Genomic DNA, 26,166 nt, shown 5'->3' on the forward strand with positions numbered 1-26,166 from the left:
CAATAAAGTGATACACAGCAGCATTACATGTGGGCCAGGCAAGAATGAAATCAATAGGGTTTAATACAACAACAGCAGGTAATAAGACAGCAGACCACATCTCACAAAACACCAGCTTTTGATCTCTCCCTCTCTCGCACACACACACAGCCCCCCTGCTCCCCGGCCAGCCTGCAGAATGATGACTGCCATGTTGGAAAATTTAAACCAAAATTACACATTTATGTATCTTATATTTTCACTTCGTGGCCTACAGAAAAATGGTTTCTATTCTGAATCTTGCCTTTTGATTTCAGGTCTCACTCTCTCACTGGCTATCTATCTGTCTGTCTCCCACTCACACACTCTCCCTCCCATCCACAGTGAACTAAGACTTACAGTAACATGACACACAGGCACACACTGACTCTGCTATTTGCAGACACACAGACACCCACTCACATACAGACATACTCACACAGACTCTGCTATTTGCAGACACACAGACACCCACTCACATACAGACACACTCGCACTGATTCTGCAATTTGCAGACACCCACTCACATATAGATACACGCACACTGACTCTGCAATTTTCAGACACACAGACACCCACTCACATACAGACACACTCACACAGACTCTGCAATTTGCAGAAACTCACACTCACACATCCATTTTCAAAGGGGTGCAGCCTGGGAGTGTCTACTTTTGATGATGTCCCTTCCTGTCTGTGCGGCCACGTTTGATGAGGTCAATCCAACAGGAAGAAGTGAAGCCGAGGCCCCAGAAATCTGGGTCCCCGAGAGGAAATGAAAGCCAGGGAGGGTGAAAAGAAGTAAATATAATCAGGAATAAATAATAATATATATACTTTACTTCTGTTAATTAAATGTCTGCCTGTCTGTGGTTTGCCTGGAGTGTAATAAAATGACTGGAAAGATCGCTCAGCAGCTTTTGCTCTGAAAACATCCCAAGCACATTCCCCAATAAAGCCCAGTCCAGAAAAAAATCAAATGGATTGTTCTGAAAATAATTTTAAAAATGTAATATATACTTTTATTTTACAAATGTCTTGTCTTGTTTGAGTTGGGCTGAAGGGGACAGTAAGATCCCACAAAGCAGGATATGCCATAAACACTCCACAAACATTCCCCTCAAGTCTAGTCCTGAAAAATATCAAATGCCTTGATATATATATGTAGATTGGCATTTTACAAAGTTCTTGGGAAAAGCAAAGTAAGATCCCACAGCAGCGCAGTCTGGAATTGAATCAGTATGATCTAATGGTGTAGACTTTCTGTTTTTTCAGACATGAGATGCAATACCAATGCACACGGCAGATAACTTGAACACAGACAAGCCCTGCATACACACCAGCTTTTGCTGTCTGTCTATCTGTCTGTCTGTCTCTCTCTCACACACACAAAGACCAGCCTTAAAATTGCCACAAATGAAAGAAAGTTGATTTCTATCATTCCTCTGCTCTGTTCGGCAGTTTAAAAGCAAACCGACAGTTTTCAGTATTTTAACTTATCATTTTGCGGCCTACAGAAACAAATGCTGTGGATGTGGGAAATCTGAAATAAAAGTAGAAAATGCTGGAAATACTCAGCAGGTAAGGCAGCATCTGCGGAGAGAGAGGGAAACAGAGTTAATGTTTCAGCTCGATGACCTTTGGTCAGATTCTGGCAAGGTTCTGACGAAAGGTCATCGAGCTGGAACATTTACTCTGTTTCTCTGTATCTCCACTGATGCTGCCTAACATACTGAGTATTTCCAGCATTTCCTGTTTTTATTTCTATTCTGCAGGTTGTCTTGAGTTCATGTGTCTCTCTCACTGCCTGCCAGCCTTGTCTTGATTTGAGTGGAGTGGAATTACATGAATGCAAAGATGCCAGAGCAGCTTTTATTCTCAGACAGTCCAAAAAGATATTTTTCAGTATCTCACTGGCTGACTGACTGTCTTGAAGTGAAATGAAGTGAAGTGAAGTGAAAAAAGTGCAATAAAGTGATACACAACAGCATTACATGTGGACCAGGCCAGAATGAAATCAATAGGGTTTAATACAACAACAGCAGGTAATAAGACAGCAGACCACATCTCACACAAACACCAGCTATTGCCCTCTCTCTCTCTCACACACACACTCACAGCCTGGCCAGCCTGCAGAGGGATGACTGCCGTGTTGGAAGATTAAAACCAAAAAGACACTTTTCAGTATCTTATCTTTTCACTTTGTGGCCTACAGAAACAGGCTTTCTATTCTGCTACTTGCCTTTTGATTCCATGTCTCTCTCGCTCTCACTGACTGTCTGTCTGTCTGTCTCTCACTCACACAGTCTCCCTCCCATCCACATTGAAATAAAATTTACAGTAACATGATATACACACTCACACAGACTCTGCAATTTGCAGACACCCACTCACATACAGACACACTCACACAGACCCTACAATTTACAGACACACAGACACCCACTCACATACAGACACACTCACACAGACTCTACAATTTGCAGAGACACAGACACCCATTCACATACAGACACACTCACACAGACTCTGCAATTTGCAGACACACACTCACATACAGACACACTCACACAGACTCTACAATTTGCAGACACGCAGACACCCACTCACGTACAGACACACTCACACAGACTCTGTACTTTACAGACACACAGACACACACTCACATACAGACACACTCACACAGACTCTGCAATTTGCAGACACACAGACACCCACTCACATACAGACACACTCACAGACTCTGCAATTTGCAGAAACTCACACTCACACATCCATTTTGAAAGGGGTGCAGCCTGGGAGTGTCTCTTTTTGATGATGTCCCTTCCTGGCTGTGCAGCCACGTTTGATGAGGTCAATCCAACAGGAAGTAGTGAAGCCGAAGCCCCAGAAATCCGGGTCCCCGAGAGGAAATGAAAGCCCGGGAGGGTGAAATGAAGTAAATACAATCAGGAATAAATAATAATATATATACTTTCCTCTGTTAATTAAATGTCTGCCTGTCTGTGGTTTGCCTGGAGTGTAATAAACTGAATGGAATGATCGCACAGCAGCTTTTGCTCTGAAAACATCCCAAGCACATTCCCCAATAAAGCCCAGTCCAGAAAAAAACCAAATGGATTATCCTGAATATAATTTAAAAAATGTAAAATATACTTGTCTTTTTAAGAAAATTTCTTGTCGTGTTTGAGTTGGGCTGAAGGGGAGAGTAAGATCCCACAGCAGGATCTGCCATGAAACACTCCACAAACATTCCCCTATGAAGTCTAGTCCAGAAAAATATCAAATGGCTTGATCTATAAATGTAGATTTGCTTTTTACAAAATTCTTGAATGAAAGGCAAAGTAAGATCCCAAAGCAGTGCAGTCTGGAATGAAATCAGTATGATCTAAAGGTGTATACTTTCTGTTTTCTTCCGACATGAGGTGCCGTACCAATGCACACGGCAGATAACTGGAACACAGACAAGCCCTGCATACACACCAGCTTTTGCTGTCTGTCTCTCTCTCTCTCTCTCTCACACACACACACACACACACACACACAGACCAGCCTTAATATTGCCACAAATCACTGTCAGCAATGAAGCAAAGTTGATTTCTATCATTGCTCTGCTATGTTCGGCAGTTTAAAAGCAGACAGTTTTCAGTATTTTATCTTTTCATTTTGCGGCCTACAGAAACAGGCTTTCCATTCTGCATCAAAAGCAAATGCTGTGGATGTGAGACATCTGAAATAAAATCAGAACATGCTGGAAACATTCAGCAGGTAAGGCAGCATCTGTGGAGAGAGAGAGAGAGAAACAGAGTTAATGGCCCAGTAATCCCGGTCCCAACACGTGAGTACGGACGGGGTACTCACGCGTGGGCCCATGGGAAGTGCCGGATTTCAGCATGCACAGCGCATGCGCGGGAAACCGGCATTTCCTCTCCTCTGAACCAAGGGGTTAAGAGGCGGTTCCCTAGCGACGTTTGGGGCAGCGTGTACGCGTTGAACTTCGGTTTTTTTGACAGGTTTGTCTGTGCGTGAATGCCTCCACCTTTTACGAATGTAAAAAGCAGACGTAAGGACTTAGTTTTATAAGGTAAGTGGTCTAATAATTAAAGTTAGAATTTTTTTTCCACAGGTTTATTATTTTTAAGAATTTACAGTAAGGCAAGTTAATTTTTGAACCCGATTTCTTGAATAAAAAATTTGATTAATTGTTCAAATTAGTTTTTTAAAGTTATTAATAGTTAATTTAATTATTGGAATGTTTTTTAACTTTTATTTAAAGTTTAAGTAGTGTTTTGGGTGCCCGTACTTTTCATGAGTTTGACAGGTCTTATGTCTAACTCATGAATGGACTTTTGTAAACTCCCATTTGTTGCCCAGTGCTCACGTGATCCCAGCCGGCTCATCGCACTAAGTACGCCACTGGATCACGCACGCACAGCGCGCCGGGAGCTGAACCGGGCCACAGACCGGAAATCCCCGCAGGCCCAGTCTTCAAATGTCAGCGCGATAGGTAAGTGTAGGTCGGGGGCTTGCACCCGCGGGAAGACCCCGACCCGAATTTCTGGGCCATCGTTTCAGCTCGATTACCTTTTGTCAGATGCTGGCAAGGTTCTGACGAAAGGTCATCGAGCTGAAACATTTACTCTGTTTCTCTGTGCCTCCACTTCACTTCAAGGCAGACTAGTCAGTGAGACACTTACAAATGTTTTTTTATATTTCTGTCAAAGCTGCTCTGATCTTGCATTCATGTGTCTTATTCTCACCCTGCTGCAAATGTCTTGATTTGAGAAGGGTGGAATAAAAAGAATGCAAAGATCCCAGAGCAGCTTTTGTCAGAAATTATAAAAATACATTTTTCAGTGTCTCACTGACTGTCTGCCTTGAAGTGAAGTGAAATAAAGTGCAATAAAGTGATACACAACAGCATTAAATGGACCAGGCAAGCATGAAATCAATAGGGTTTAATACAACAACAGCAGGTAGTAAGACAGCAGACCACACCTCACACAAACACCAGCTATTGCCCTCTCTCTCACATACACACTCACAGTCTGGCCAGCCTGCAGAGCAATGACTGCCGTGTTGGAAGATTAAAACCAAAAAGACACTTTTCAGTATCTTATCATTTCACTTTGTGGCCTACAGAAACAGGCTTTCTAATCTGCAACTTGCCTTTTGATTTCATGTCTCTCTCACGCTCGCTGACTGTCTGCCACTCAGTCTCCCGCCCGCCCACGTTGAACTAAAATTTACAGTAACATGACACACACACTCACACAGACACTGCAATTTGCAGACACACAGACACCCACTCATATACAGACACACTCAGACAGACTCAGCAATTTGCAGACACACAGACACCCACTCACATACAGACACACTCACACAGACTCTGCAATTTGCAGAAACTCACACTCACACATCCATTTTGAAAGGGACGCAGCCTGGGAGTGTCTACTTTTGATGATGTCCCTTCCTGGCTGTGCGGCCATGTTTGATGAGGTCAATCCAACAGGAAGTAGTGAAGCCGAGGCCCCTGAAATCTGAGTCCCCGAGAGGAAATGAAAGCCCAGGAGGGTGAAAAGATGTAAATACAATCAGGAATAAATAATAATATATATACTTTACTTCTGTTAATTAAATGTCTGCCTGTCTGTGGTTTGCCTGGAGTGTAATAAACTGAATGGAATGATCGCACAGCAGCTTTTGCTCTGAAAACATCCCAAGCACATTCCCCAATAAAGCCCAGTCCAGAAAAAAATAAAATGGATTGTTCTGAAAATAATTTAAAAAATAAAATATATGCTTTTTTCTTTACAAATATCTTGTCTTGTTTGGGTTGGGCTGAAGGGGAGAGTAAGATCGCACAGCAGGACATGCCATGAAACACTCCACAAACATTCCCCTATAAAGTCTAGTCCAGAGAAATATCAAATGGCTTGATGTATATATGTAGATTTGCTTTTTACAAAATTCTTGAAAGAAACGGAAAGTAAGATCCCACAGCAGTGCAGTCTGGATTAAAATCAGTATGATCTAATGTTGTATACTTTCTGTTTTCTTCCGACATGAGATTCAGTACCGATGCACATGGCAGATAACTTGAACACAGACAAGCCCTGCATACACACCAGCTTTTGCTGTCTGTCTGTCTGTCTCTCTCTCACACACACACACACACAGGCCAGCCTTAAAATTGCCACAAGTCACTGTCAGCAATGAAAGAAAGTTGAATTTTATCATTGCTCTGCTCTGTTTGGCAGTTTAAAAGCAGTCAGTCAGTTTTCAGTATTTTATCTTTTCATTTTGCAGCCTACAGAAACAGGCTTCCTATTCTGCATCAAAAGCAAATGCTGTGGATGTGAGAAATCTGAAATAAAAACAGAAAATTTTGGAAATATTTAGCAGGTAAGGCAGCATCTGTGGAGATTGAAATTGTGTCAATGTTTCAGCTCATTTACCTTTTGTCAGATTCTGGCAAGGTTCTGTCGAAAGGTCATCGAGCTGAAACATTTACTCTGTTTCTCTGTATCTCCACTGATGCTGCCTAACATACTGAGTATTTCCAGCATTGTGTGCTTTTATTTCTATTCTGCCTGTTGTCTTGATTTCATGTGTCTCTCTCACTGCCTGCCAGCCTTGTCTTGATTTGAGTGGAGTGGAATAACATGAATGTAAACTTCCCAGAGCAGCTTTTATTCGCAGACAGTCCAAAAAGATATTTTTCAGTATCTCACTGACTGACTGTCTGTCTTGAAGTGAAGTGAAGTGAAAAAAGTGCAATGAAGTGATACACAACAGCATTACATGTGGACCAGGCCAGAATGGAATCAATAGGGTTTAATACAACAACAGCAGGTAATAAGACAGCAAACCACATCTCACACAAACATCAGCTATTGCCCTCTGTTTCTCTCACACACACACACTCACAGCTTGGCCAGGCTGCAGAGCGATGACTGCCGTGTTGGAAGACTTAAACCAAAAAGGCACTTTTCAGTATCTTATCTTTTCACTTTGTGGCCTACAGAAACAGGCTTTCTATTCTGCAACTTGCTTTCTGATTTCATGTTTCTCTCACTCGAACTGACTCTCTGGGGTTAAGGTAGAAGCGTTCACATCGCGGCCCTGTTTCAACCAATTCTACTACCACCACACACAGCATGCCTGAAGACGGAAGTAGTCGTCGATGTCAGAAACACGGGTCTTTTTCATGACCGGCATTGACTGTTATATCTGCTAACGTTGAAGGGTTCTCTATAGCTAAACAAAACATCCTCACTACATTATGCAACGAGTTGGAATGTGATGTCCTCTGCCTGCAGGAGACACATAGAGGAAGTGAGAACAACCACCCAAATATACCAGGAATGGTCCTGGCTATTGAAAGACCTCATCAACAATATGGCAGTGCTGTATTTGTTAGAGCTGGTTCAGTTGTAGAAGCCACTTCTAAAACAGAGGAGGACAACATCGAAATTCTAACCGTAGAGCGGAACAAAGTACTAGTGACCTCAGTGTACAAGCCACCTGGCACAGATTTCAGCCTCTCTAACCCTGTACCCAACCTGCACAATAAACCACAGATCATCATTGGAGACTTTAATAGCCACAGTACCCAATGAGGGTACAAGGAGACTAGCAAGGATGGAGAAGCAGTTGAACAATGGATGGACGCTAACCAGCTTAGTCTCATCCACGATCCTAAATTGCCAGCCTCCTTCCACAGTGCCCACTGGAAATATAGATATAATCCAGATCTTGTCATTGCCAGCAACGACATCGCTGGCCTCTGCAAGAAGCTTGTCACAGACCCAATACCACAGACACAACACCATCCTATTGGCATCCAGGTAAATGCAGCAGTGTTACCAACCGTCGTACCATTCAAAAGGCGCTTCAACTTCAAGAAGGCCGATTGGAACAGTTTTACACGAGCACTTGACCGCAAGGTTAAACGCATTAAACTATTACCTGAGCACTACAACCTCTTTGCAAAAGCTGTCCAAAAAACAGCTAGAAGGTAGATCCCCCGAGGTTGCAGAGTACACTACATCCCTAGTCTCACCAAGGAGAATGCTGAACTCTACTGGGAGTAGGTCTCAATATTTGAATCTGACCCCTTCTCATAGGAAACAATATCTACCGATGAGAGGGTGATGTTAAGTATCTCTCAAGAACGTCAAAACACCTGGAACACCTTGATAGAGACAACAGATCTTATAAAAAACAGCAAGAAGGCATGGTCTCGCATACGCAAACTTGGAGGTGATCCCAAGAAAGCTGCCCAACATCCAAATGTATCTGCTAACCAAGTTGCACACCGGTTGCTCCTAAATGGAAAAATCAACAAGAAACAACCAAGAGCACAACTACATAGGAAGGAGTACAGCGATGATCCTGGCTTCACTAGACCATTCACCATGGAAGAGCTAGAAACTGGTATATCTAGTCTAAAACACGGGAAAGCAATTGGTCTTGACAACATAGCAACGGAGCAGATAAAGCATTTTGGACAGAAAGCAAAGAAATAGCTCCTACAATTGTTCAACCACTGTCTGGCAACACACAAGCTACCTAATATCTGGCAGAAGGCACATGTAATAGCACTATTAAAGCCTGGAAAGGATCCCTCAGATCCTAAGAGTTTTCAGCCAATTTCACTGCTTTGCCACAGCTATAAGCTGTTTGAACACCTGATACTCAATAGGATAGCACCAACTGTAGATGAGAAGATCATTCCAGAGCAAGCAGGTTTCCACCCTGGCAAATCAACAAGCCAACTGCTCAACCTCACACAACACATCGAAGATGGTTTTGAGCAAGGGATGCTAACAGGTGCTGTTTTTGTAGACCTGTCAGCAGCCTACGATACAGTGAACCATAGACGTCTCCTCTGCAAGATTCTAGAGATGACAAAAGAGATTCACTTAACAGAGCTGTTAGAAAGCATGCTTCAGAATCGCCGGTTCTATGTTGAACTAGGTGGGAAGCGCAGCAGGTGGCGTATTCAGAAGAATGGTCTTCCTCAGGGAAGCATGCTTGCACTGCTGCTGTACAACATCTACACGAATGACCAACCTATAGACGGTGTTACACGCCGTTTTATATATGCTGATGATGACTTATGTTTCACTGCCCAAAGCACTGATTTTAACGCCGTGGAGAAAACACTTTCTGAGGCCTTGGAGGGACTAAAATCCTACTATGAAGAAAACCACCTTCGCGCAAACCCATCAAAGATGCAAGTTTGTGCATTCCACCTCAGAAACCGTGAAGCCAAACGTCAGCTGAAAGTAACCTGGTGTGGAGCAACACTGACGCATTGCGAGCACCCTATCTACTTAGGAGGCATGCTTGGCTGATGCCTCACCTTCAAGAACCACATCGAGAAGACAAAGGCAAAAGTGAGCGTACAAAACAGCATCCTGAATAAGCTCAATAACAAAAGATGAGGAACAAGCCCGAAAACATTGCGAACCAGTGCACGTGCTCTTTGCTATTCCACTGCCGAATACGCCTGCCCTGCATGGGAAAGGTCTACTCATGCCAAGAAGATGGATGCTGTTCTGAATGCAAGCTGCCGATTTATCACAGGTTGCTTAAAACCAACAAACACCAACAGCCTATATATCCTGGTGGGTATCGCTCCCCCTGATATAAGGTAGCCAGCAAGAAAGAGCGACTCCGTCAAACATCAGATGAGAGACACCCTCTGCATTGTCATACACCTACACCCAGCCGCCTAAAGTCAACAAAGAGCTTCATGAACAGTGTTGTTCCATTACAATCAACCTCATCTGAAGCCCACATTGCCTTGTGGAAAGACCGGCTTGCCAGTCTTGAACAACCCCCAGCGATGGAAATTTTACTTGATGAAAGCCTTCCCCCAGGAGCTAATTGCAACTGGGCAACCTGGAAGTGCCTTAACAGACTTAGGACTAGTGTAGGTTGCTCAAAGGTGTCACTAAGCAAATGGGGATATTCAACCAGCCCGACAACTTGTGAATGTGGAACGGAGGCACAGACTATGCAACATCTCCTGCAATGTCCATCGTTAGAGGAACCGTGCACTGTTGAAGATCTTGCCAAATTCAACAACAAGGTGCAAAAATGTGTCCAGTTCTGGCAGGGCTATGTATAGACTGTCCGTGGACACGATAAGAAGACTGACTGTCTGTCTGTCTGCTACTCACATTCTCCCTCCCACCCACATTGAACTAAAATTTACAGTAACATGACACACACACTCAGACTCTGCAATTTGCAGACACAGACACGCACACACATACAGACACAATCAGAGACTCGGCAATTTGCAGAAACTCACACATCCATTTTGAAAAGGGTGCAGCCTGGGGAGCAGCTGAGTCACGTGACCCTGTGGCTGGGCCTCTGACCTCAAAATGGGAGATGACGCGTTCAGCTCGAGCTGGAAACCCTTAAATTAAATTGAAATCAAATCAACGGCCGGAAATGGTCACACAATGGGAGCAGTGACGTCATCAATTGGAATGTTCACACAATGGGAGCAGTGACGTCATCAATTGGAATGTTCACACAATGGGAACAGTGACGTCATCACTTGGAATGTTCACACAATGGGAGCAGTGACGTCACCACTTGCAACAGTCACACAATGGGAGCAGTGGCGTCAATCACTTGGACTGTTCACACCCCCACTTTCAGTCCGGGTCTCGTTTCCTGAAGTGCCCTCAGGTGCCTCTGTCCGGTTAAACTGAACTGATTATCCAACAGCCTGAAACAGATTGAAGACTAATCAGGAAATAAATAGATTGAACAGCAATGTAAATAACCGCGAGACTGGGCTTAATATTACAATAATAATTACAGACAAATATTACCCAGAAAAGTGACTGAATCCCATTGATATTTTACTTAATTAAAGGGGTAAGTCATGCCAGGAGAGCCCAGCCCCGTGTTATGCTCCTCTTGCTCTATGTGGGAATTCAGGGACGCTGCCAGTGTCCCTGATGACCATGTGTGCCAGAAATGCATCCAGCTGCAGCTACTAATGGGCGGTATTGAGGCGCTGGATTTGCGGATGGATGGGTTGTGGAGCATTCATGATGCTGAGAGGGTCGTGGATTACACGTTTGATGAGTTGGTCACGCCGCAGGGTAGGGCTGCACAGGCAGCAGGGAAATGGGTGACCACCAGGCGGAGCAATAGAAGCAGGCAGGTAGTGCAGGGGACCCCTGTGGCCAACCCCCTTTCAAACAGGTATACCAATTTGGATACTGTTGAGGTGGATGACTCACCAGGGGAAGGCAGCAGCAGCCAAATTCCTGGCATCAGGGGTGCTTCTGCTGCTCAGGAAGGGAGGAAAGAGAGTGGGAGAGCAATAGTGGTAGGGGATTCTATCTTTAGGGGAACAGATAGGCATTTCTGTGGCCATAGACGTGACTCTAGGATGGTTTGTTGCTCCCTGGTGCCAGGGTCAAGGATGTCACTGAACGGCTGCAGGGCATTCTGAAGGGGGAGGGTGAACAGGCAGAGGTCGTGGTTCACATTGGGACCAACGACATAGGTAGGAAGTGGGATGAGGTCCTGCAGCAAGAATTTAGGGAGCTAGGTAGCAGATTAAAGAGTAGGACCTCAAAGGTTGTAATCCCTGGATTACTCCCAGTGCCACATGCAAGTGAGTATAGGAATAGGAGGATAGAGCAGATGAATGCGAGGCTAGAGTTGGTGCAGGAGGGAGGGCTTTAGTTTCCTGGATCACTGGGCCTGCTTCTGGGGAAGGCGGGACTTGTACAAGTCGGACGGGTTGCACCTGAACCAGAGCGGGACAAATATCCTTGCGGGGAGGTTTGCTAGCACTGTTTGGGGGGGGGCGTTTAAACTAAAATGGCAGGGGTTTGGGAACCTGAGCAGGGAGACAGAGGAAAGGAAAACAGGGATAAAAGCAAAAGATAGGAAGGAGAAAAACAAAAGTGGCAGTCAGAGTAATCAACGGTTTAAATCAAACTTGGCCACAATAAATAATAATTCTAATAGGTCTAAGAGCGTTAAATAAACAAGCCGCAAGGCTTTGTGTCTTAATGCGAGGAACATTTGTAATAAGGTTGATGAATTGGCTGCGCTAATAGAGGTAAACGAATATGATTTGTTTGGGATTACGGAAACGTGGCTCAAGGATGGCCAAGACTGGGGACTCAACATCCAGGGGTATTCGATATTCAGGAAAGATACGCAAAAAGGAAAGGGAGGTGGGGTAGCATTACTGGTTAAAGAAGGGATTAATACAATTGTAATGAAGGATATTAGCTCTGATGATGTGGAAACTGTATGGGTAGAATTGAGAAATACAAAGGGGAAAAAAACATTAGTGGGAGCACTATATAGACCTCCAAACAGTAAGGCAGAGTTTGGGGATGGCATTAAAAGGGAAATTAACGAAGCGTGCAATAAGGGCACAGCAGTCATCATGGGTGACTTTAATCTACATATAGATTGGGCCAACCAAATTAGTAACAATACTGTGGAGGAGGAATTCCTGGAGTGTTTACGGGATGGTTTCGTGGACCAATATGTCGAGGAACCAACCAGAGATCAGGCCATCCTAGACTGGGTATTATGTAACGAGAAAGGATTAATTAGCAATCTTGTAAGAGGCCCCTTGGGTTGGAGCGATCATAATATGTTCGAATTGTTCATTAAGATGGAGAATGAAGTAGTTGACTCAGAGACAAGGGTCCTCAATTTAATTAAAGGAAACTACGATGGTCTGAGGAGCGAGTTGCTTAGCATTGATTGGGGAATGGCACTCAAAGGGTTCATGGTGGATAGGCAATGGCAAACATTCAAAGACCGAATGGATGAGCTACAGAATTTGTTCATAACAGTTTGGCATATAAATAAAACAAAAAAGGTGACTCAACCGTGGCTAACAAGGGAAATTAGGGATAGCATAATATCCAAGGAGAGGACATATAAATTGGCTAGAAAAAGCAATAATCCTGAGAATTGGGAGCAGTTTAGGAGTCATCAAAGGAGGACAAAGGGATTAATTAAGAAAAGGAAAATAGAATATGAGAGTAAGCTATCAGGGAACATATAAACTGACTTTAAAAGCTTTTATAGATATGTGAAGAGAAAAAGATTGGTGAAGTCAAGCATAGGTCCCTTACAGTCAGAAACAAGGGAATTTATCGTGGGAAACAAGGAAATGGCTGACCAACTAAATACGTACTTTGGTTCTGTCTTCACAAAGGAGGTCAGAAATAACCTCACAGAGATGCCGGGGAACATAGGATCTGATGAAAGGGAGGAAATGAAATAAATCAGCATTTGTAGGGAAATGGTGTTAGGTAAATTGATGGGACTGAAGGCCAATAAATCCCCAGGGCCTGATGGTCTACATCCCAGGGTACTTAATGAGGTGGCCCTAGAGATAGTAGATGCATTGCTGGTCATCTTCCAGAACTCGATAGACTCTGGAACGGTACCCATGGATTGGAGGGTAGCTAATGTTACCCCACTATTCAAAAAAGGTGGTAGAGAAAAAGCGGGGAAATATAGACCGGTAAGCCTGACATCGGTAGTGGGAAAATGCTAGCGCCTATTATAAAAGATGTAATAGCAGAGCACCTGGAAAGCAGTGACAGGATCGGGCAAAGTCAACATGGATTTACAAAAGGCAAATCATGCTTGACTAATCTACTGGAATTTTTTGAGGATGTAACTGGTAAAAAGATAAGGGAGAACCAGTGGATGTGGTGTATTTGGACTTTCAGAAGGCTTTCGATAAGGTCCCACATAAGAGATTAGCGTGTAAAGTTAAGGCACATGGGATTGGGGGCAAGGTATTGACTTGGATAGAGAACTGGTTGGTGGACAGAAAGCAAAGAGTTGGAATAAACGAGTCATTTTCCGAGTGGCAGGCAGTGACTAGTGTGGTACCGCAAGGATCGGTCCTAGGACCCCAGCTGTTCACAATATATATTAATGATCTGGACGAGGGAATTGGATGTAATATCTCCAAATTTACAGACGACACAAAGCTGGGTGGGAGGGTAAGCTGTGAGGAGGATGTCGTGAAATTCCAATACGATTTGGACAGGTTGGCTGATTGGGCAGAAACATGGCAAATGCACTATAACGTGGATAAATGTGAGGTTATCCACTTTGGTGGCAAAAACAGTAAGGCAGTTTATTATTTGAATGGCAATAGATTGGGAGAAGGGGAAGTGAAAAGAGACCTGGGTGTCCTTGTGCACTAGTCGCTGAAGGTAAGCACGCAGGTGCAGCAGGCGGTTAAGAAGGCAAATGGTATGTTGGCCTTCGTAGCAAGAGGGTTCGAGTAAAGGAACAAGGATGTCTTGCTACAGTTGTGCAGGGCCTTGATGAGACCGCACCTCGTGTATTGTGTGCAGTTTTGGTCACCTTACCTGAGGAAAGACGTTCTTGCCATGGAGGGAGTGCAGCGAAGATTCACCAGGCTGATACCTGGGATGGCAGGAATGACGTATGAGGAGAGATTGTGTCGATTGTGCTTATACTCACTGGAGTTGAGAAATTTGAGAGGGGATCTCATCGAAACCTATAAAATTCTGTCAGGTCTGGACAGACTAGATGCAGGAAGGATGTTTCTGATGGCCGGGGAGTCCAGAACCAGGGGTCATAGTCTAAGCATAAGGGGTAAGCCATTTAGGACTGAAATGAGGAGGAACTTCTTCACCCAGAGAATGGTGAACCTGTGGAATTCTCTGCCACAGAGGGCGGTGGAGGCCAGTTCATTAAATATATTCCAGAAAGAATTGGATATATTTCTTGAGGCTAAAGGGATCAAGGCATATGGGGAGAAGGCAGGGACAGGTTACTGAATTTGGATGATCAGCCATGATCTCATTGAATGGCGGAGCAGGCTCGAAGGGCCGAATGGCCTACTCCTGCTCCTATCATTTATGTTTCTATGTTTCTATGTATTACATTAAACATTAACACAAACACTCACCAGATCCGCTCCAGACTCCTGCAGTTCAGTATGAGGTGGCTGAGAGCCGGAACAGATCGGTCTGTGAAGGAGTTGAATTCCATGGACAGATCCGTCAGTGAGCGGTTTGTACTGAGAGCGGAGGAGAGATCCTCGGCACAAGAATCTGTGAGACCGACAACCCATAGACTGGGGATCAGAGAGAGAAATAACAGGAATCAGGGTAAATCCCCAGAGTTTATTAATAACAACATTACTGATACAAATATTAATGTACAGTGTCAGACATCCAGTTATTATAAACACAATCTCTCACAGTCTGGTACTTACTCCAGTTTCTGTATTTTACAGTCCGGGTTCCTCAGAGCAGCAAACAATAGTTTCACTCCTGAATCTCCCAGTTTATTATAACCCAGTCTAAACACAAACAGAGAGAGAGAGAAAAACGGAATCAAAGCCCGGATCTGATATAATTTTCTCTCTGGGATATTACAGCAATCACAAAATACTTCAGGAAATCAATAACCTGGTTTCCGCCCGCGATTTCCCACCCGGGCGGGTCGTGTGGGGCCGGGTCGGGGTCGGTGGGGGCAGGGGCCGGGGTCGGGTCGGGTCGGTTGGGGCCGGGTTGTGTGGGGGTGGGGTCGGGTCGGGTAAGGTCGGGGTCCCAACGAACCCGCCACTGATGGCGCCCGCTGACCTGTGAAATTCCCCCCTCACTGGGAATGTACCTCACTCTGTCCAACTGCCCCTATATTAAGGGACTGTCCGTAAATGTATTTATTAAATAAAGTGCTGTCTGTGTGAAGCCTTTAAAATGTCCCTCAGTCCGGTCTCATTCCCTGATGATCAGAATTACCCTCCCGGAGCTCAGTGACCGGCCTCGTCATATTTGGAGAAATTTGTCCCATTTCTGCTGCTCTGTAAATCCCGGATTTTATGGGAATGGGGTTATTTTCCCAGAATTAAATGATAAAGCGGTGAATCCCTGTACTTTATACTCTGTGCATTATATTAAGCTGTATAATATCTCGGGGTGAGTTATATTGTGAAATGATAACTGCTGCTGTAAAATCCGTCCCCCAGGATTTTATATAACAAGGAGAATTTATGCTGAAATTAAAACAGGAAATGCTGGAAATACCCAGCAGGTCAGGCAGCATCTGTAGAGAGAGAAACAGAGTTAATGTTTCAGGACAAGGACCCTTCGTCAGAACTGGAACAAGTTACAGATGTAACAGATGTTTAAGCAAGTGTAGGGGCCGGGAAAGGTGGGGGGAGCGGAGGAAAGAACAAAAGGGAAGGTCTGTGATAGGGTGGAAGACAGGAGAGATTAAAAGACAAAAGGGATAATGGTGCAAGCAAAAGGTGATGGTAATGGGACAAGTTAAAAATCAAATGATGAATCTAGCTAAGGTGTAAATGTCAATGGCAAAGTCATCTACAGCTGACATGCGAGAGAAAAACAAGGGAAAAGGAAAATCAATAATGAAACGAATAAAATAGGGGCTGAGTTTATCGTCTGAAATTGTTGAACATGATATTGAGTCCAGAAGGCTGTAAAGTGCCTCATTGAAAGATGAGGTGCTGTTCCTCGATCTTATGTTGTACTTTGTTGGAAGGGTGTAAGAGGCCGTGAACAGAGAGATCAGAGTGGGAGTGGAGCAGAGAATAAAGTGACAGGTGACCAGAAGCTCGGGGTCACACTTACGGACTGAGCGGAGGTGTTCCGCAAAGCGGTCACCCAATCTGCGTTTGGTCTCCCTAATGTAGAGGAGACCGCATCGTGAGCAGTGAATACAATATACTAAATGGCAAGAAGTATAAGTAAATCACTGTTTTACCTGGAAGGAGTGTTTTGGGCACTGGACAGTGGGAAGGGAAGAGTCAAAAGGGCAGGTGTTGCATCTCCTGCGCTTGCATGGGATGGTGCCTTGGGAAGGGGAAAGAGAAGAGGAAGGGATGTTGGGGTGATTGAGGAGTGAACCAGGGTGTTGCGGAGGGAGTGGTCCCTTCAGAATGCTGAAAGTGGAGGTGAGGGGAAGAAGTGTTTGGTGGTGGGATCACGCTGGATGTGACGGAAATGGTGGAGGATGATCCATTGAATGCGGAGGCTGGTGGGGTGAAAGGTGAGAACAAGGTGAACACTATCGTAGTTCCGGGTGGGATGGGAAGGGGTGAGAGCAGAAGTGCAGGAGATAGAATGGACATGGTCAAGAGCCGTGTCAACCACGGTAGAGGGGAATCCTCGGTTGAGGAAAAGGGAAGACATGTCGGAAGCACTAATATGGAAGGTGGCATCATCAGAGCAAATGCGGCAGGGACAGAAAAACTGGGACAATGGACCAGCGTCCTTACAGGCAGCGAGGTGGGAGGAAGTGTGTTCCAGGTAGCTGTGGGAGTCAGAGGGCTTATAGTGAATGCTTGTCAATAGCAGCAAGAGAGTTTATTCTGTCCCATTACAAGTTTTAAATGTCCCTGTGCTCCTAGTTTACAGCGAAGGGTAGTCTCTCACTTTATTGCCATTAAGCTGGCTCTACATTTATTTCAGATGTAACTGGCCCGACAGTTTTTGGGAATTTTCGCAAGTTCCCTCCCCGAGCGGTGCCTCACTCACATGGGGGCAGATTATGGGGAATTCCCGGGTTCACTGCCCCCAGTATACCCAGGAGCCGCCGGTTTTTTGCGAGGCCCCACCGCTGGCCGGTGTGTGTCTGTACTCCGCTTAGAGTGGAACCTTTTCACCAGCAGGTTTAAGATCCTGAATATCAATCTACTAAATCTTTAAGAATGTGTATAGTTGTAAACATTTACAGCTGAAAGAATTCCCGATCCCCCAATATTCCCAATCCAGGAAACTACCCCCTCGACAGGGCACAGTATTGGAGTAAATGTCGAACTGTTAGAGATTTAAACTCGGGTTTCTCTCCTGTTTCCAGTTGATATGGTGGATGTGGAAAACATTTAAAATTAATTTTATCTTTACTGACTGTTTATATTTTATGTTTACATTCCGCTGTCCAGCCTTATTAAATATTATTTATTGTAATTAAATTATCAGACTCTCAGTGACCTGTATCTGCTGATCTCTACTTGTTCACAAGGATCCATTTTAGATTCTCCAGTCCTTAGGGAATTACTGACCGATCCTCTTATTATTGGTCATATTTGTGTTGAATCCGCTTCTCTCTGGTTTAACTGAACTGTTTGTTTCCCTACATTACGGAGCAGCAACACAATGCCTGACTGTTCTACAATTCACCCAACAGTTAGAGACAAATAAACTGTTACCTCAACACCCGGCATTTGTGCAGCACGGGGCCCAGCCGCTGGAGTCCTTCACACAGAATGTTGCAGTTCTCTGGACCGAGTTCTTTTATCGTATCACAGAGTCCAATGACATGAGACAGGACTGCACAGTCAATCGGAGTCAATGGCAATCCACTAAATGTAAGTGTTTTCACAGATCCCACTGTGGTCTGAGCCAGTGCTTTATTCTGAGACTCAAACAGGTAGTGGAATATATTCAGGAGGTTCCTTTTACCAGTTTCACTCGTTGTGTTTCCAATCTGTCCTTCAATCTTCTCCTTCACCCAATCAATCACTCGGCAGGTGGTTTGATGAAGAAATGGACCCAGAAACTCCTCCAGGGGCCGAGCTGCCTGTGGGGAGGAGAGACCAGCAACAAAATGGAGAAATATCTCAAATCGCCCATCTTCCTTGCTGTGGGCTTCTCTGAGGAGTTTCAGGATGTCCCCGGGATCTGGAGTCAGGAATTGTGCGAGTGCGGCTACAAACTCTTGGATGGTGAGGTGCGGGAATGTGTACACCGCGCTCTGGGCAGATTCATCTCTCTCCAAAAGTTCCATCATGAACCCAGACAGGAACTGGGAAGGTTGTAGATTGTACTTGATCAAATCTCCATTTCCAAACACAATCTTCTTCTCGGAGACTCCTGTGAAGGCCATCTCACCAATCTTCAGTAACACATCACGGGAGCTTTCAATCTCTCGGCCATGGTTTTTAAGAATGTTGTAAATATAGTAGGAATATAGTTGGGTGATTGTCTTGGGAACTTGCTTCTGATTCCTGTCTCTTTGTGTAAAGAAGGGGCCCAATGACAGACCGAGGATCCAGCAGTAGGAAGGGTTGTAGCACATGGTGTACAGGATCTTGTTCTCCTCCACGTGTTTGAAAACAGCTGCTGCCACCATCTGATCTTCAAAAAACTTGTTGAAATATTCCTTCCGTTCTTCACCAACAAATCCCAGGATTTCAGCCCAGACACCGATCTCAGCCATTTCCAATAAATGTAATGCAGTGGGGCGGCTGGTCACTAGCACTGAACATCCTGGGAGCAGCTTGTGCTGTATTAAACTGTACACAATGTCAGACACTTCGCACCAGTCTTCAGGATCTGTGCACCTGTGCTGAGGTTCTGTATTTCTCCGATTGTCAGCAAAATCGATGCTGTCATTGAATTCATCCAAACCATCGAATATAAATAGCAATCCCTCTGGGTTCTTCCAGAGCTCTCCCAGAATATTCCCAAAGTAAGGATACAGATCCAGTATCAAATTCCTCAGATTTATTCTACAGTTAATAGCGTTCCCGGAATTTAAAACTGAAAACAAATTGAAAGTGTGGGTATATTTTCCCAGTGGCCCAGTCATGGACAATCTTTTGTACCATTGTTGTTTTTCCAATTCCCGGGACTCCGCTCACTGCTGCTGAACTCGCCGACTTGGATTGCCGGACGTTACCCTTGATTTTCGGAAACAAACCTCCACTCTGAGAAAAACAGCTCTGGAACAATTGATCAGTTCGGATTTTTTCCAGCACTCCCCAGAGGTGTTTCCCTCTCCACTCTTCATGGTCTCGGCCTCTTGCCAGCAGTTCATGTTCTACAAGTGTCCGATCTCGAACAGTAGAAATTACCGTTAGCTCAGCGTATCGATCAACCAGCTGGAAAATCTTAACCTTCTCCCTTATTAGGATAGTGTTCACTCTCAGTTTTTCAGTTTGTACCCGTAGTGTTTCCTTGTGCTTCTGCTGAACATCTCCGATTAGAACAGACATAAAATGGTTCTCAGTATTATTTGTATTGACATAAAAATAACTTTTCAATACCATTTCACTATTAAGTAAAATAATGCAAGATTTAATTGGCAATTTCGATTGAGGTGCGTGTAGAAATTAAAACTCAGTTAGTCGCTGAGAACTGTTTCAAATCCTCACGTGATTCTAATATTTACTGGGAAATAGGGCACAGGATATTACTGGGATATGGACAGAGTACGAATGGTCAAATGTACCACTTTTATTGTACCAGACCTTGGGCAGGCTATCTGGGGCATTATGTGAATTGGGAGTGGGACAGACTGTGAATGGTCAATTGTCCCACTGCTTCTGTATGAGACCTTGGGCAGGTTATCTGGGGCATTGTGTGAATTGGGAGAGAGACAGACTGTGAATGGTCAAGTGTCCAACTGTTATTGTATCAGACCTTGGGCAGGTTATCTGGGGCATTCTGTGAATTGGGAGTGGGACAGACTATGAATGGTCAAGTGTCCCACTGTTACTGTATCAGACCTTGGGCAGGTTATCTGGGGCATTGTGTGAATTGGGAGTGGGACAGACTATGAATGGTCAAGTGTCCCACTGTTACTGTATCAGTCATTGCGCAGGTTATCTAGGGCATTGTTTGAATTGGGAATGGGATAGACTGAATGGATGGATGTCCCACAGTTATTGTATCAGACCTTGGGCAGATTATCTGTGGTATTGTGTGAATTGGGAGTGGGAAAGACTGTGAATGGTCAAGTGCCCACTGTTATTGCATCAGACCTTGGGCAGGTTATCTGGGTCATTGTGTGAATTGGGAGTGGGACAGACTGTGAGTGGTCAAGTGTCCCACTGTTATTGTATCAGACCTTGGGCAAGTTATCTGGGGGATTGTGTGAATTGGGAGTGGGACAGACTGTGAATGGATGGATGTTCCACTCGGCATTCTATTGAACCATTAACTGAGCTTCCGACCCCATATCCTCACCATCACAAAGTTTGCCTACTTCCACCTCTGCCATATCCTCAATCTCCACCCTTGCCTTCGCTCAGCTGCTGCTGCAGCACTCATCCATGCTCCTCATTACTTCCGGACTCGATTATTCCAATGGTCTCCTGGCTGGCCTCCCACCTTACACCCTCCATAAATAAGCTCATTTGAAACTCTGGTGCCCATATCCGAATTCGCATCAATCCTGTTTACCCATGGGCTACATTGGCTCCTGGTCAGGCAACGTCTGGACTTAAACATTCTCATTCTTATTTTCGAATTCCTCCATGTCCTAGCCCCCTCGTTATCTCTGTAACCTCCTCCAGCCACACAATCCACCGAGGTAACTGTGCGCCTGCAATTCATGCCCCTTTCACATACCAGGTTTACATTGTTCCATCATTGCCGGCTGTGCTTCAGCTGCCAGGACGCTGAGCTCAGGAATTAGCACCCTTATCATTTCCCTCCTTTAACAAAAGGTTCACTGCAAATGTCTCAGGGTTTGGGCAGGTTATCTGGGGTATTGTGTGACTGAGAGAGGGACCGACTGTGAATAGGCCGTAGGTAGATTGCTATTGTTTCATAAATTGTGCAGGTTATCCGATGTATTGTGTGCACTGAGAAAGGTGATTGAAAGTATTCAGAGTTTAGGCTGTAAGAAGGGTTACTGGGTTTGGTGAGTTTTGTTTGGTCAGGAGACTTCGGTATTGAAATGCTTTAATGGATTTCACAAAATGAATGCAGGAAGCAGGCTCACAATTAGCAAAATAATTAACAACGGAGTGAATTGAAAGTAAGAGGGTAACTCAGGGTATTTTTGTCACCCATAGTGTAATTCATCAGTGGGCCACGTTAGACGGGGTAGGGACAATTGAATGAGTTTGTGTAGATACACAGGGAGGAGGGGTAAGTGGGTCATCTCTATAACAGGGACAGGCTTATTTTGGTTCAAATACACATTTTCTGCACCTAATCATTCTCCTGTTATAATGGGCCGGATTTTCCTACCCCTACGGTTGCTTACGAAGTGTGTACGCACCCATAGGCATCTCGCAAGTGTCGGTTTCAGGCAATAGAAGCGCATGTGCTGAAAACCGGCACTGGCGATCTGTCAAGGTCCGCCTGCCCAGGAAAATTGCCTCTGCGGGTGGAGAGATGCGCTTTTTGCACAACTTCCGCCCGCTGAAAGGCCATGGAATACCTATGCCTGGTAAAAGCAGGTGTAAGGCCTGCTTTTATCAGCTTAAGAATGTTGAAAAATAGAAAAATTAAATTTGATAACGCCATAGCATACAAGGCTACAGCCCAAGTGCTGGACAATGGGATTAGATTAGACAGGGTTTGACGGCCAGCACAGACACGATGGGCCTCTTTCTGTGCTGTATAACTCTTACTCAATTCTGTGTGTACAGACCTGTCAAAAGTATGAAGGGGAATCCCGTTCTTTAATTTGTTCACCTAGCCCACGTGATCCCAGTGGTGTGCAAACCACATGCGCCCCTGGGATACGGGGGCCTCTACCAGTGTGGACCCAGAGAGGCCCGGCGCGGACCCAGAGAGGCCCGGCGCGGACCCGGTGAGGCCCGGGGCAGACCCGGCGCGGACCCGGAGAGGCCCGGCGCGGACCCGGAGAGGCCCAGCCTCGGGGTCTATGGAACCAACAGTTAGGTTCGTAGATCTTTTCCGATCTGAGGCATCCGCAGGCAGGAAGCCTCCAATCGGAATTCAGGGCCATTGTTTATCAGAAATTGCGATCATTTTTTCAGCAGTTTTCTACATGGGTTTATTGAATGTGTTTTATAACAATCCTGTCATATCACTGATTAGAAACAGAAATAGAACTATAGCCCACTTCACTCAGTGTAATGTTAGTGCAGAAAACATTGACAGTTCATTTGAAATGTTCTACCAATAATCATACTCTGTTGTTTAATGTTGGTCTTAGTTTCCTATACTGCAGGTTTGGGAACTAATATATTTCCGTTAGTCATTACATTGGGTCTAAAAAGACTCGGGAATTGAAGGACTATTCTTTGAGTAGAATAATGTTCGCTCTTTCACTGCAATTGCGAAGCTACTTAATAACCTAATCAGCTTGAACATTGGCCTGGATTTTGCTGTAATAATAATGGGGAGACTGTCAGCGCTCGCCGTTATTACTGGATAAAATTGACAGCAACTTCTTGTGTCTCACATGTGTGGTTAAACACGGAAATCCAGTAGTTGCTGTCAGAGATACCCTCCTCTCCCAGAAGAGGCGCTGTTGCAGTCCTCGCCGATAGTCGGCATTGAAATCACTGCAACGGCGTAAACCTGGGGTACTTACCCATTAATTCCACACTGAAGACGGCTGAAAGAGTTAGGGCTAGGGCATTCAGGATTAAGTGAGATTTCTAACGGCCTAATAAGTGATAATTACTGCTGAACAATCTCTCTGGCCCTGAAAAAAATTAATATATATGTGTGGAGTCTCACACCAACAGAAGAAAATTAATGTTGCAGATTTAATATGTGCATATTTACATTTTCTGCTTGTCTCCTTTATCTCTCTTCCTTAATCCCATGTACATTGCTCAAACTTTATTTCATTTGATCTACTTGATATAAATGTAATTTATATTTCCTGTTTTATGATTCCTGGTTTGGAATCTGTGTCTCAGTGAGGATCCTTCCCTGTGACTGGCTGAAGAGCCGCGCTGTTTCTTCCCCTGCTCACAGTCCACAGATACCCTGTAGAGGGCACTACACTGGAAAATACAACTCGTGGCAGCAAGTCTAAAGACGGTCAAATATTTGTGGGCAACTGTCAACGCACCTTTGATGCTGTTTCGTGAACCTGCCTGGTTTGCATGGGATTTCACAGTTAGCAGGATCCTGCCAGGTGTGTATGTTGATTCGCAGTGTATAATGATCCTGCCAGGTGTTTATGGGTTTTCACAGTTTATCAGGATCCTGACAGATGTGTATGGCATTTCACAGTGTTTCAGGATCCTGCCAGATGTTTATGGATTTTCACAGTGTATCAGGATCCTGCCAGGTGTGTATGGGGTTTCACAGTGTACCAGGATCCTGCCAGGTGTGTATGGTGTTTCAAAGTGTATCAGGATCCTGCCAGGTTTGTACGGGATTTCACAGTGTACCAGGATCCTGCCAGCTGTGTATGGGGTTTCACAGTGAATCAGGGTCCTGCCAGGAGCCTATGGGTCTTCACAGTGTATCAGGATCCTGCCAGGTGTGTATGGGGTTTCTAAGTGTATCAGGATCCTGCCAGGTTTGTACGGGATTTCACAGTGTACCAGGATCCTGCCAGCTGTGTATGGGGTTTCACAGTGAATCAGGGTCCTGCCAGGAGCGTATGGGTCTTCACAGTGTATCAGGATCCTGCCGGGTGTGTATGGGGTTTCACAGTGTATCAGGATCCTGCCAGGTGTGTATGGGGTTTCACATTATAACAGGATCCTGCCAGGTGTGTATGGGGTTTCACAGTGTATCAGGATCCTGCCAGGTGTGTATGTGGTTTCACAGTGTATCAGGATCCTGCCAGGTGTGTATGGTGTTTCACAGTGTATCAGGATCCTGCCAGGTGTGTATGGGGTTTCACAGTGTATCAGGATCCTGCCAGGTGTGTGTGGGGTTTCAGTGTATCAGGATCCTGCCAGGTGTGTATGGGGTTTCACAGTGTATCACTGACCACTAACACAACAAGATTTTGCAAAATGGGACAAACACCCAATTGAGATCCTACATGCGGAATTCTGTAAAAGTATCCTCCGGACTCAAAGGAAAACAGTAAACAACGCATGCAGGGCGGAACTAGGCCAATACCCATTAATAATCACTATCCAAAAAAGAGCCACCAAATTTTGGAATCACCTACAAATGAGCAACCCCCAATGCTATCACTACGACGCCCTGAAATGCCAAGAGCTGACCATAAAGAAGAATACCCTCAGTCAACTAGTCCTGGGACTCAATAAAGTAACTAATAACAATACTAACAATAACCAGCCCCAGGACAGCGACAGGGTAACACAAAGAATTCGACCCAACACAATCGTCGCTAAGCAAAAGGAAAAATATCTGTCATATTGGGCAGAAACAACAAAAACCCAAAGCAAACTCAATTGCTACTTGGCCCTAAACAGACAATACAACATAGCTGATTACCTGACCATGGTAAAGGATAACAAACTGAGAAGAACCTTGACAAGGTACAGACTTAGCGAACATAGCCTAGCGATCGAAAAAGGCAGACACAGGCAGACCAGGCTGCCAAGAGAAGACAGGATATGCTCTCATTGCAGTCAGGGAGTAGTTGAGACAGAGATGCACTTCCTCACAGCCTGTGGAAAATATCAGGGCATCAGAGAGAATTTCTATCAAAAATTCTCACAAATATGCCCTGAATTCAGAAATCTGACTGACAACCAAAAACTCCCATTCCTACTGGGGGAGGAGAGAAGCTGTGTAACACTGGCGGCACACTATGTTACAGCTTGCCATGAACAGAGGGACAACCAGTAAACTAAGACAAGAGTATATATAAACAAAGCGAAAATATATTTATAAACTCAGGGATATACCTGTTTATACACTGTATGAATGGAACCGCGTTTATGTGTTCAACCATAAATGTATTTTGATGCTTTGGCAACATAAGATGTACCTTATCATGCCAATAAAGCGATTTGTATTGTATTGTATTGTATCAGGATCCTGCCAGGTGTGTATGGGGTTTCAGTGTATCAGGATCCTGCCAGGTGTGTATGGGGTTTCACAGTGTATCAGGATCCTGTCACGTGTTTGCAATGTGCAGTTGGATTAACTGGAGAATAGAAGACCTGTAAATTTGCCAATAATTCCAAAATCGGTGTTAAATGTAAATTGAACCTATGCAGATCTTTTGTGGATTAATCACGAATCCAAATGATGTTTAATGCTATATCTCCAGCCTTTGTTCCTCTGACTGCCAGATTCTGACAACCTCTCACAAACGGATACAGTCAAACATTCTGATTCTCATGTGAAATAAACATTGAAATTTCCCTTTTCTCACTTACCTTTCAGGTGACTGGGTACTTCGGATAAACCTTGTGCAATGTTCATGTAAACAAATGTGTCACAACCTGTTGAA

The 26,166-nt window shown here is 44.6% G+C and overlaps 1 protein-coding gene across 1 annotated transcript; it reads right to left on the reverse strand.

Annotated features, from left to right (window-relative positions):
• Nucleotides 1–4,961: 4,961 nt before the first annotated feature.
• LOC147085099 (NACHT, LRR and PYD domains-containing protein 3-like) lies at nt 4,962–26,153 on the reverse strand. Its single transcript, XM_085979754.1, is given in 6 exon segments — nt 4,962–10,777; nt 14,999–15,166; nt 15,308–15,394; nt 18,269–19,588; nt 19,590–20,037; nt 26,093–26,153. Coding segments are annotated over 6 exon segments (2,157 nt in total). The 5' UTR covers nt 26,139–26,153; the 3' UTR covers nt 4,962–10,689.
• Between the last annotated feature and the right edge of the window lie 13 nt (nt 26,154–26,166).

This window comes from Somniosus microcephalus, unplaced genomic scaffold, assembly GCF_052327205.1.
Source record: "Somniosus microcephalus isolate GS21.2 unplaced genomic scaffold, FLI_Smic_1.0 unresolved_chr9, whole genome shotgun sequence".
In the NCBI taxonomy this organism is placed as follows: Eukaryota; Metazoa; Chordata; class Chondrichthyes; order Squaliformes; family Somniosidae; genus Somniosus; species Somniosus microcephalus.